Source organism: Chanodichthys erythropterus, chromosome 1 (genome assembly GCF_024489055.1).
Source record: "Chanodichthys erythropterus isolate Z2021 chromosome 1, ASM2448905v1, whole genome shotgun sequence".
Lineage (NCBI taxonomy): Eukaryota > Metazoa > Chordata > Actinopteri > Cypriniformes > Xenocyprididae > Chanodichthys > Chanodichthys erythropterus.
This window is the reverse complement of record NC_090221.1, coordinates 5,237,010-5,250,045: the sequence shown is the minus strand read 5'-3', so window position 1 is coordinate 5,250,045 and position 13,036 is coordinate 5,237,010. Positions and strand designations below refer to the sequence as shown.

Below are 13,036 nucleotides of genomic sequence, written 5' to 3'. Positions count from 1 at the left end.
GAATGTTTTTCTCCAAAACATGTTGGCCACAATTATTGGCACCCTCCCACTTTTTGCAACCTCCTTTTCCCAAGATAACAGCTCTGAGTCTTCTCCTATAATGCCTGATGAGTTTGGAAAACACCTGACAAGAGATCAGAGATCATTCCTTCATGCAGAATCTCTCCAGAAAAGTTCCTTGATTATTATGCAAGAATGAGAGTATAGTTCCTAGCCATATCGGCCTAGAAAATCGCAACTTTTTATTTTCTGTCAGAAGAGACAAGTTTTAAACGGGAAAAATATTGAAATTCTGTGGTCATTTTTGAGCAAGATGCTAACGGTCTAATCAGATTTAATGAATTATGCTAAGCTATGCTAAAAGTGGTACCGCCAGACCCCGAGATTGGCTGAATAGATTCAAAAACAGTAAAACTCAACTGTTTAACTCTAGGGGAGTTGGAAAATGAGCCTATTTTCAAATCAGTGTTCCTTTAAAGATCCAGCAGTATATTTAACTGTGGGCATGGGGAACTTTTTATCTAAAAAGCTCTTTTTTTCATCTGACCATAGAAGCCGGTCCCGTTTGAAGTTCCAGTCTTGTCTGACAACTGAATATGCTGGAGATTGTTTCTGGATGAGAGCAGAGGATTTTTCTTGAAACCCTCCCGAACATCTTGTGGGGATGTAGATGCTGTTTGATCATTTTTTTAGGATTTCTGAGACTCAAGACTCAACTAATCTCTGCAATTCTCCAGCTGTGATCCTTGTAGAGTCTTTGTCCACTCAAACTTTCCTCCTCACCGCACATTAGGATGATTTAGACACTTGTCCTCTTCCAGGGAGATTTGTAACATCTTTAGTTGATTGGAACTTCTTAATTATTGCCCTGATCGTGGAAATGGGGATTTTCAATGCTTTAGCTATTTTCTTACAGCCACTTTCTATTTTGTGAAGCTCAACAATCTTTTGCTGAACATCAGAACTATATTCTTTGGTTTTACTCATTGTGTTGAATGATTACGGGAATTTGGCCTTTGTGTTTCCTCATGTTTATACTCGAGTGGAACAGGAAGTCATGGCTGGACAACTTCATGTTCATGGTCACCCTGTTGTGCTAAAAAAATGTAAATATGAATGGGAATATACTTCAGAGATATTTTACTCATAAAAAATTCTAGGGGTGCCAATAATTGTGGCCAATGTGTTTTGGAGAAAAACATTTATTTCACTTTCAATTCTTTTCCTTCAATGAAAGGTTAGATTTTTGCTAATTTTATGAATTAAAGATCAAAAGGATGCAGATTTAATTTTACAGACAGTCATCTTCTTTGATTATATTTATCAAGGGTGCCATTTACAAGCAGAAAACAGAACAGTTCATAAAAAAAATAATATATATATATATATATATATATAATATACATATAATAAAATATAAAATATATATATATATATATAATAAAATATAAAATATATATATATATATATATATATATATATATATATATATATATATACACAAAATTGCATTGATACAATTGCTACAAATATAGTAGATGTGTATTTCATTAGTGTTGCATGATTGTGCTTTTTATATAAGTTCCTAAATTTGGCATCCGTGGGCATGGAGACTGAACTGGACCATGATGCATGTTATTTGGTTCCCTCTACTGGACAAGTAGTATTTTAGTACTAGGCATTAGTTTAGACATCATCAATTTGAGGAGCATATTGCAGACAGTCTCTCCAAAATAATAAGGTAACATTTGATTTTACTTGTTATACATATTACATGTACTTACTATATATATAACTGCAAATTTTGCACAATTACAAGCAATTAAACCTAACCATATAAAGAACATGCTGTTAGTGTATATTACTCAGTTCTTGTGTATTTACACTGTAACAAGGAAACTTTAAAATAACCAGTACTAACAGTAATGCAACTAAATCTGAGCGAATTGGATCGTTTTGTGAATATACATATTAGACGCATAAATAATAATAAAGTTAAATAAATAACGATAGAGAAAGCTATAGCACTTAGACAGCGTGTCTAGAAATATTTTTACGGATATGTTTTACAGCACCACTCCACTACGATATGTGCACGAGCGTATTGATTTCAGTATTGACTAATGTAAATGCAAATTATATTGAGGTTATTGATTTTTTTTTTTTTATGAGCGAATAGTTTAAATGATGTTTTTATGATTTATTTATTATGATTGATTTATGGCTGCAACAAATTAAAGGGTTAGTTCACCCAAAAATGAAAATAATGTCATTTATTACTTACCCTCATGTCGTTATACACCCGTAAGACCTTCTTTAATCTTCGGAACACAATTGTTGATGAAATCCGATGAGGCCTGCATTGAGAGCAAAGCCATTCAAACTCTTTCAAGGTCCATAAAGCTACTAAAACATATTTGAAACAGTTCATGTGAGTTCAGTGGTTCTATCTTAATATTATAAAGTGACAAGAATACTTTTTGTGCGCCAAAAAAAAAAAAAAAAAAAAAAAAACGCCTTTTCAACAATATCTATATGGGCCAATTTCAATATTCCGAAGCTTCTGAGCATAATGAATCTTTTGTTTCGAATCAGAGATTCAGATCTATCAAACGGCTAAACTGCTGAAATCACGTGACTTTGGCGCTCTGATTCACTGATTCAATTCGTAAAGCTCCGAAGCAGTGTTTTGAAATCGGCCCATCACTTTATTGTTGAAAAGTCATTATTTTGTTTTTTTTGGCACACAAAAAGTAGTCGTCACTTTATAATATTAAGATAGAACCACTGAACTCACATGAACTGTTTCAAATATGTTTTTAATAGCTTTATGGATCTTGAGAGTTTGAATGGCTTTGCTCTCAATGGAGGCCTCACTGACTTCATCAAAAATATCTTAATTTGTGTTCTGAAGATTAACGAAGGTCTTATTACAGGTGTGGAACGACATGCGGGTAAGTAATAAATGACATTATTTTCATTTTTGGGTAAACTAACCCTTTAACTAGCAAAAATGTAGTCGAAAAAATTAAGTAGTTTTGACGAAATTACGTAATTTAAACGAGTCGGTTTTCAAACTTGTTCTTTGAAACCTCTCACAGATAGAAGATTCTTTCTTGGAATTTAATTTACAATATGATCCATAATTTTATAAATGTAACCCTTGCAATTACTATATTGTAAACATTTTAATTGTGAATTTTATACATTTTGTATATTTACATGCAGAATGCTTTTATTTTGGAGTTGTCGTATTTCTGTTAATTTATTAAAGGGTTAGTTCACCCAAAAATAATGTCATTTATTACTCAACCTCATGTCGTTCCACACCCGCAAGACCTTCATTCATCTTCGGAACATAAATTAAGATATTTTTGATGAAATCCAAAGGCTCAGTGAGGCCTCCATTCAATGACATTTCCTCTCTCAAGATCCATAAAGGTACTAAAAACATATTTAAATCGGTTCATGTGAGTACAGTGGTTCAATATTAATATTATAAAGCGATGAGAATATTTTTTGTGTAACATGCCAATCACAATAGTGATGGGCCGATTTCAAAACACTGTTTTGGAGCTTTGCGAATCGAATCATTGACTTGGAGCGCCAAAGTCACGTGATTTCAGCAATTTGATAGGAGATCCGAATCACTGATTTGATTTGTAAAGCTCTGAATTTAAATAATCTGCTACTTCTATTAGCTAAATTTACTATAGGCTACGTAAATGTAAATACGGGTGAAGAACGCATTTTATTTAATTTTAAAGGCAGAAGTTAAAGTTTGAAAAAATGCTATACACATTTTAATGTTTTTATTTAACCTTTTTATGTTTGTTTATATCTATTGAATCTTTCATTCATTTTGACTGTATTTGTAAATCTTTAAAACTAATGAAAAATAAAGTTTTGAAAGAACCGATTCGTGGAAACGAACGAACTTGATGACCGTTTATCAAGCTTTTATTTTGAAATCGAATCTCTTGTGGGCGTAACCATAGCGATCGGTTCAGCAGTCTCAAAGCTGCTGTGCTGTCTTCACTCTACTGGCAGGAATGAGCTCCCGCCGGAAGTGAGGTGGCCACTCTCGAGAACAAGCGAAAAATAAACACGTAGCAGTCAAGTTGCTACGACTACAAGAGATTGAACTCAACAAGATTGCTCTAGATGGAAGCATAGAAGCGAGACGCAGTAATTAGAGGAAAAACGCAGCCGAGGCCATCTCTGTAAAGCAGAACTAAGTTAGCGGATTCCTGCGGCTGTAGGTAAGAACACAGTCGTGTCATGACAGAACTGCTGCTTTAGCTAGTCGGCCAGTTCACTCCCGACTCCAGACCTGTCCGCATATGATCGGGTCATTAAAACAGGCCATGGCGTATTTAGTTAGTATTTATGTCATAGATTAATAACAGCTGTTCATGTAACTGGGTGCTGCTTTCAAACAGTCTGCAGTAAGTGTTAAAAAGATTGTATTTGCCTTTTTAACAGATACGATACATAATACAATGTAACTAAAGCTTAATTTGAGTAATTTCTGCTCTTTAGTAATATTTAAAATATGTCTAGTTGTCTAATGCGCATTCATACTGTAATTTGGGCCTTACTTTCACTTCAGTGTGCTTGAAATGTCTCCTCTAGGCATGTCATTATACTGATTTTCGTATTTTCCACATTGAAAAGTATGATCCACGTGCTTAAAAACGACAAAAAAGGTTTTGGGTGATGTTGGTTACTATGTGATTATTGAAATCGCCCCAGGTGAAAAAATACTTTAGTAATTTATAGTAATACTATAGTGTTTTTGAAGCATACTATAGTAAATTGTAGTATACTGTATAAATTATAGTATTTAAAACACTTTGTTAATGAATGCTACAGCATACTGTAGTATTAACTATAGTGAACTGATAAACTGTAATAGATACTGTAGTGTATTGTAGTATAATATACCCTATACATGAAAGAACTTGGTACAGTATTGGTAATTACATTATATAATATTACTGTAGTTGCTATATTACCACAACAAATTAAAGTACAAAAACACTATAAATTACTATAGTATTTTTTCACCTGGGAAATGCAAATGACTGTTCTCAAGTGGTAGATTACGTGAACTGATCATCTCTTCCTCTTTACTACTAGTTACAGCACAAAATAAACATGAATTATCATCAGAGGGTATTTAGAAGAACCAGTACAACTTACTGAATACATTTCATGTCTCATTTAATCGCTTAATCAATGTTTCAGCTGTGGATATATAGGTTTGTAATGTCAGGTAACGTTAACATTACCTCAGAAAATCCATTCATTGTCCATAAACCGTATACTTATAGAGAAAATTGTATACAAATCAGTTATTAATTAACCTTTAATAATGTGTAGTTTACAACATTAGATTTTTTTTTCTTGTGAAAAATGAACATGTACTGCTATATCCATGTATATCTAAATGAACAGATATTGAATCAACATTGAAATCGAATCGCACGCACATGAATTGAATTACAAAATTAGTGTCAATAAGCCGAATTCAGTCCTGTAAATATAGTCTGCGTGATTCAGAGTTCTTGTGTTTTCAGTTTCTATTTACAGTAAATGCTTATTTTGAAAGTGTTGTGTATTTGAGCCGCTTATCATTTGCATCTGGTAATTAATGAGAATCATTTATAAATTTGTTGTTGTCAACAAAGAGAAGTGAAAAAGATCTACCTGCGGTTTTCAGCCAAAATGGTTTAACATTTGAAAACACTGTGAAAATCACTGTTGTACTGTAAAATAAAATAATTGTATTAAAAAATAAAATAATGGTGATAATAACATTGTTATTAATAACAATTCAATTCATACTTTTATTATAACATTTATTGTATGATAAAATAATGTGCAATGCCCTCCAAAAGTTTGGAAACACCCCTGGCAAAGTGTGGTTTTGGACGATATCAGCATAAATCCTTATCATTTTTTGGTGCAAATACATTAAAGTAACTTGACATTATCATTGAAGACCAGCAATAATAATTTTCATTTTGATTACATAATAATAGCAATATATACATGTCAAAATCAGACATGCCCCTTTGCCAGCTGTGATGCTGGTTTAAACTTGGCCCAGGTTTGTTAAATATTTTTGGGTAAGCACACCTTAATAGCCTCAACAATTGATTGCCAATTAAGTTTAGAATACAATGAACCAATCAGAACCCAGTTTAGGTCAGATAGCTGCTAATGCTGGATATTTTGATGAATCGAAAATTTAAGTTTTTTCTATGTATAAACTGTTTATGTAATAAAATATGTTTTCATGCAAAATTTTCACAAATTAAAAAGGATTTATGCCAATATTGTCCAAAACCCCACTTTTCTAGGGCGTTTCCAAACTTCTGGAGGGTAGTGTATGTTATAAATATATTATTTATTTTACAGCACAAAAGTATATTAAGTGGACAACAAATAATTTTTTTTTTAATAATAATAATAATAATAATTGCCAGAGGGGGCGTGGTAAGCTGATCACATGTCTAAAGCAGCTGAATGTTATTAATATGCAGGTAATGCTGATCTACATTGTTCAAGTGTCACTGTCATGAAATGTTGCTTGTTCGCATTCAGTCTGAAGCTCATGTGCTTTATGATATGTTTGTTTTCTCCTCTCTGTAGTGCAAGATGGTGCGAGCGGCTCTTGTGACGGCCGTCAGTTTGGCTCTGACTGGCGCAGTGGTTGCTCATGCCTACTTCCTCAAGCACCAGTTCTACCCGACTGTGGTGTACCTCACCAAAAGCAGTCCTAGTATGGCAGTAAGTCGCTGTTGGTTTATTCAGTATCAAATGTTGCTGGAAAGACAGGTGGATGTTGTAAAGTCTGATTTGTATACTTTTTCTTTGGCAGGTTTTATACATTCAGGCTTTCGTGTTGGTTTTCCTTTTGGGGAAATTAATGCGGAAGGTCTTTTTCGGGCAATTAAGAGCTGCTGAAATGGAGGTTGGTGTTTAAATTTGCAAAGTGTGCAAGGGCAAAAAATAGTTTTTTTTGTCATTCTCATTTGTATATTCTTTATATTTTTAGCACCTGATTGAACGCTCGTGGTATGCAGTGACAGAGACATGCTTAGCCTTTACAGTCTTCAGGGATGATTTCTCCCCGCGCTTTGTGGCCCTTTTCACATTGCTGCTTTTCCTCAAGTGCTTCCATTGGCTGGCTGAAGACAGGGTGGATTTTGTGAGTGAATATTGAAATGTTTGCATTTTATATATATATATATATATATATATTTTTGTAGAAATGTATTATGTAGAAATGTACTAATATATTAAATAATATAAATAATAAATGTATAAAATAAAATATATTTATAAAATATGCGTGTATTATATTATAATTATACACAGTACACATATGTAATTGAGATCAATCATTTGACAGCACTAATATATTATATATAAAATCATATATATATATATATATATATATATATATATATATATATATATATATATATATATATATATATATATATATATATATCATATATATATATATATATATATATATATATATATATATATATATATATATATATATATATATATGATTTTATATATAATATATTAGTGCTGTCAAATGATTGATCTCAATTACATATGTGTACTGTGTATAATTATAATATAATACACGCATATTTTATAAATATATTTTATTTTATACATTTATTATTTATATTATTTAATATATTAGTACATTTCTACATAATACATTTCTACAAAAATATATATATATATATATATATATATATATATATATATATATATATATATATATATATATATATATATATATATATATATATATATATATATATATATATATATATATATATATATATATATATATATATATATATTATACACACACACACTATACATATTAAATATACACGGTACACACACATATATTATGTAAACACAGACTTTTATTTTGGATGTGAATCATGCGATTAATCATTTGACAACACACACACATATATATATGTGACCCTGGACCACAAAACCAGTCATAAGGGTTAATTTTTTTAACAATTTGAAAATCTGGAATCTGTGGGTGCAAAAAAAAAATCAAAATATTGAGAAAATCGCCTTTTAAAGTTGTCCAAATGAAGTCCTTAGCAATGCATATCCACTCACAAAAATAAAAATGTTATATATTTACAGTAGGAAATTCACAAAATATCTTCATGGAACATGATTTTTACTTAATATCCTAATGATTTTTGGCATAAAAGAAAAATAGATCATTTTTACCCATACAATGTATTGTTGGCTATTGTCATATACCTGTGTGACTTATGATTGTTTTTGTGGTCCAGAGTCTCTCTCTCTCTCTCTCTCTCTCTCTCTATATATATATATATTTTTTTTTTTTTTTTTTCCTTTCTTTCTTTCTTTCTTTCTTTGTTGATTATAATTTTTTTGTTATTTAATCTTTAGATGGAAAGGAGTCCAAATATCTCTTGGGTCTTCCACTTCAGAGTTCTCTGTGAGTAAATTATGACTGGATTTGCTGCAGGCTGTTTTCTATAGCACCAGTATATCCCTTACTTCCTTTTTAAACATGAAACTACTCTACCAGATAATTTTTTCGGACATGCAAATTTTTGAGCTGCACCTGCATCTTGCATTTTAAAGCATTTGACATTAGACTGCCTTATTTGGAGTCACTGTGTTGGTATTGCATCATTTCATGAGCGTGTCACTGCTGTTCTTTTTTTCTGGTACAGCTCTAATGGTGTTGCTGGGAGTATTAGACTTTCTGTTTGTCAATCATGCGTGTCACAGCATTATAACGAGAGGGGCATCAGTGCAGCTGGTTTTTGGATTTGAGGTGAACATCAATTTAATTCTAGTTTTATCATGTCTTGGCTTGAGTGAGATCCTGCAAAAGTGAATGTCATTAATATTAATAAAAGGCCCGTTGACCCTAAACTTTCTCACATGGTGGCCCTTTATGAAGTTGAGCAATTTAGAAATCAAAACATATTTTATTCTACTAGTTGTAAAATATCAAATGGCTTTACAGTAATATGAATGCTGCATTTCTTTCAGTATGCGATTCTGATGACTATGGTCCTCACCACCTTCATCAAGTACACCTTACACACAATTGATCTGCAGAGTGAGAATCCATGGGACAATAAAGCCGTCTACATGCTGTACACAGAGCTCTTCACAGGTACATCCTGGAGAACCATAGCACGGGATGGTTGTGTATCAAAATAGCCCGTTTACAGATTGACTGATATTATATTTATCCTTCAGGATTCATCAAGGTGATATTGTATATGGCGTTCATGACCATAATGATAAAAGTGCACACCTTCCCTCTGTTTGCCATTCGGCCCATGTATCTCGCAATGAGGTGAGTGATCAGATTCCAGCTACGCTGGTACAGTATGTTTTGTCAACAGTTTGCCTGTACTCTTTTGTCATGTGCAAAATGTTTGTCTTCATCAGGCAATTCAAGAAGGCAGTAACAGACGCCATCATGTCTCGACGAGCCATTCGTAATATGAATACTCTGTGAGTGTCTCTAGAGTAATCTAAAATGTCTTTTAATATGCAAGTTAGTGTAATAATTGAAATTACTTTTAAAGTTGTTTTTTTTTATTTTATCCATTTAGTTTTTTTAGTAACATACTTTTTAAAAATTTATTTATTTATTTTTTTTTTTTAGTTTTAGTAATATAGAAAAATTGTATTTGTTTATTTTGTGTATTTCTCTTAGTTTTGTGCTGTGTAATAATATTTTTTTATTTAATGTTTGTTTTTATTTATTTTTTTTTAATCTGCTTTTATATTGTATATTTAGTATTTTTCATTATACAGTGCAGTTTTTAATATGTTGAGTGTGCACTAATAGTTTTCAGAGTATTTATCAAATCTGCCATGCTTTATCACAGCTATCCGGATGCCACCCCTGAAGACTTGCAAGCCACCGACAATGTGTGCATCATTTGCAGAGAAGAGATGGTGACTGGAGCCAAGAAACTGCCGTGCAACCACATCTTTCACTCGAGGTTCATGTCCGCTGACTAACAAATCTCAGCTCCTTTGGTGTTGACATCAGCATGCATATTTCAAATTGTCTGTTCCCCTCATTGTAGTTGCCTTCGCTCATGGTTCCAAAGACAGCAGACATGTCCCACCTGTCGTATGGATGTCCTCCGAGCATCCCAGCCAAACCAGACTCCAGCCCCAGCGGCTGCACAAGCACCGGCCCCTGCTGCTCCTGCTAATGCCCCCGTACCTCCACCTGTCAATGGTAAAAACGTCAAAACCAGGCCAGTTAATCTGCTCATATGTTATGAGATTGTTAACTGAGGTTGAGATTTTATGCCTACTCTTCTATGCAGTTGCTCCAGGTATGATGCCTCAGTTTCCTCCTGGGCTGTTTCCATTTTGGGGACCCTTCCCTGGCGCACCTCCTCCTGCTGCCCCTGGTGCACAGGCAGCTACTGACACTCCACAGACTAGTACCGATGGAACGCAGGCGCATGGATCAGGTGAGTACCTGTCATCTGTTCTACCTCCCTTTGAAAATCCCATGATTCTCATTACAATTCTCACCATCTTGTAGAATCAGGAGCCAGCAGCTCAAGTCAGCCGAATGCAGACAGTGCCTCTTCTGCTCCTGGAGCGATGCCTGGATTCCCCTTTTCCATGCCGCCACCTTTCCCATCAGCTCCGTGGCTGCCGATGCCTCCACCTCCACCTTTTAGTATGTCAGAATGGTTAAAATGCTTTATTATTATATAATAAAAAACCATAAGTAGTAATCTATGACCTCCATGTTTACTAGTGTCATCCATGCCACCGCCACCATCAACTCTGTCCACCATGTCAGAGGCTGAGCTCAGAGAACTGGAGCAGGAGGGCAGGCGAGGTTTGGAAGCCAGGTTGCAGTGCCTTCACAACATCCACACATTGTTGGATGCCGCTATGCTTAACATTCACCACTACCTCAGCACGGTGGCTACATTAAGGTATGCAAACATTGCTTAAGGTTTGATAGAAAGTGGCATATCCAGTTCCTACCTCTGAAACCCCCATTTTCTTTTTCTTTTTTTTGAACTCTACTTCCTGTGTAGTCCTCCAAGATCAGAAACCAACACTGGTGAGGCCAGTGGATCAGTGAATATGGAGTCCACACCCTCCACGAGCAACACGGAAACCCCCAGTCAGGAGAATGAGGCTCAGAGTGGTGAGTAGAAGAAAAAATAATGCCACAACTTTCTGAATGACTGAGCTAACATTGTAATACTGCAGTGAAATGTGCAGATGTGAAGTCATAATATCTGAAATTAATACTCCTTACAGTAAATATAATATTTTATTTTTATATATATATATATATATATATATATATATAATATAATATAATATAATATAATATAATATAATATAATATAATATAATATAATATAATTTTTTTTTTTTTTTTATTAAATAAACAAACACCGATCGGCATAACATTATGAGCACTGACTGGTGACGTGAATAACACTGATTATCTCTTCATCACGGCACCTGTTAGTGCTCATAATGTTATGTAATGTTAAAGGATCTGCTGCTAACATCATGGTGTCAGACACCACAGCACACCTTCAGGGGTCAAGAGGAGTCCATGCCTCAACGGGTCAGGGCTGTTTTGGCAGCAAAATGAGGACCAACACAATATTAGGAAGGTGGTCATAATGTTATGCCTGATCGGTGTATATATAAAACGACAAATAAATCTTGGGAAAAAGGGTGCTGCAATAATTGCGGCCAATGTGAACATGATTTTCCCCTCACTTTTTTATTTATTTATTTTTAGATATAAATCAACATGTAGTGACACACTTTGACATAAGTACGTAGCCCATTGGCTACCAGACACTTGGGCCGCATGTTAATACCAGCGTCTTTGTATTCTCTTAGGTGAATCTGTAAATGGAGCTACAGGCTTTTCTCGACCGGACTCAACCACAGAAGAAGACAATGACAGGAAGGAGGAAGACGAAGATGGCGGCGAGCCGAGCGCCGCTGAGTTGAGACGGCGTCGCCTCCGTAAACTGGAGACCACGCAGACTCCTGACCACTGATGACGTGATACTTAAAAACATGACGGTAGAAACGCTTCTTACGGACTTTTGGGCACTTGGCATGTTGTCAGATTATCTGAGGAAAGTTCATGAGTTCTTAGATGTTATCTAAATGAGGCACATCAAAGCACTTCACACTGTATGGAGGATTTGTCATTGTCACGTGTACAGAGGATACTCAGGTTGGGAACTGGTCTCTGGATCACCAAGCGTGAAGATTTAAAGGTTAAAAAAAAAAGCCGTGCACCTTGAAGGTCAGCTGTGACTGTTGAAGTATCGAGTATTGGTGAGACTTTCCTCTCTGAATGTGATTTCTGTTTCTCAGAGGATCAACAAGGTCTGTGGATTTCTCATGTGCCCTTAAAATTTGATGTTTTCCCCTTCTTTGTGTATTTTCATCATTTCTAGCTCTACATAATAGAATTTTTTTTCTTAGATCTACTTTGGTTATGGGTAAAAGATGACCATGAACCAAATTATGAGTAAATTAACTTAATGTACATAATGTATAAAGTGTTTTAATAGGATGATCTGTACATACTGCACAATAAACTGTACGAAACAGATGTGTATGTCTAGCGAGTTTATGAAGTATTACACAACTGTTCAAAAGTTTGAGGTCAGTAAGATTATTTTTTGGAAAGAAATGAATATTTTTATCCAGCAAGGATGTATTAAATCAATCAACAATGTTACAAAAGATTTTCTATTTCCAATAAACACGGTTCTTTTGAACCTTCGAATCAAATCCTGAAAAAATGTCAGTTTCCACAGAAAATTAACATTGATAATGTTTCTTGAGCATCAAATCAGCATATTTGAGTGATTTCTGAAGGATCATGTGACACTGAAGACTGGAGTAATGATGCTGAAAATTCATGCCATCACATTAAAGAAAA

General features: G+C 34.1%; 1 protein-coding gene across 1 annotated transcript; it reads left to right on the top strand.

Annotated features, from left to right (window-relative positions):
* Positions 1–4,039: 4,039 nt before the first annotated feature.
* Positions 4,040–12,724, top strand: syvn1 (synovial apoptosis inhibitor 1, synoviolin). The gene is made up of 16 exons (XM_067385440.1): positions 4,040–4,262; positions 6,661–6,798; positions 6,890–6,982; positions 7,067–7,219; positions 8,485–8,533; positions 8,775–8,878; positions 9,100–9,226; positions 9,313–9,412; positions 9,508–9,573; positions 9,954–10,070; positions 10,158–10,315; positions 10,407–10,556; positions 10,631–10,771; positions 10,853–11,036; positions 11,142–11,254; positions 11,974–12,724. The coding sequence occupies exons 2-16, from the start codon at positions 6,667–6,669 to the stop codon at positions 12,135–12,137; spliced, it is 1,851 nt and encodes a 616-aa protein (XP_067241541.1). The 5' UTR covers positions 4,040–4,262; positions 6,661–6,666; the 3' UTR covers positions 12,138–12,724.
* Positions 12,725–13,036: the final 312 nt, after the last annotated feature.

Excerpts from the sequence above, each read along its gene's own strand:
- syvn1 (XM_067385440.1), top strand. The coding sequence starts at position 6,667 with ATGGTGCGAGCGGCTCTTGTGACGGCCGTCAGTTTGGCTCTGACTGGC. Across the intron at positions 6,799-6,889 it reads AAAGCAGTCCTAGTATGGCA|GTTTTATACATTCAGGCTTT; the intron begins GTAAGTCGCTGT and ends TTTCTTTGGCAG. Across the intron at positions 9,227-9,312 it reads GTACACAGAGCTCTTCACAG|GATTCATCAAGGTGATATTG; the intron begins GTACATCCTGGA and ends TTTATCCTTCAG.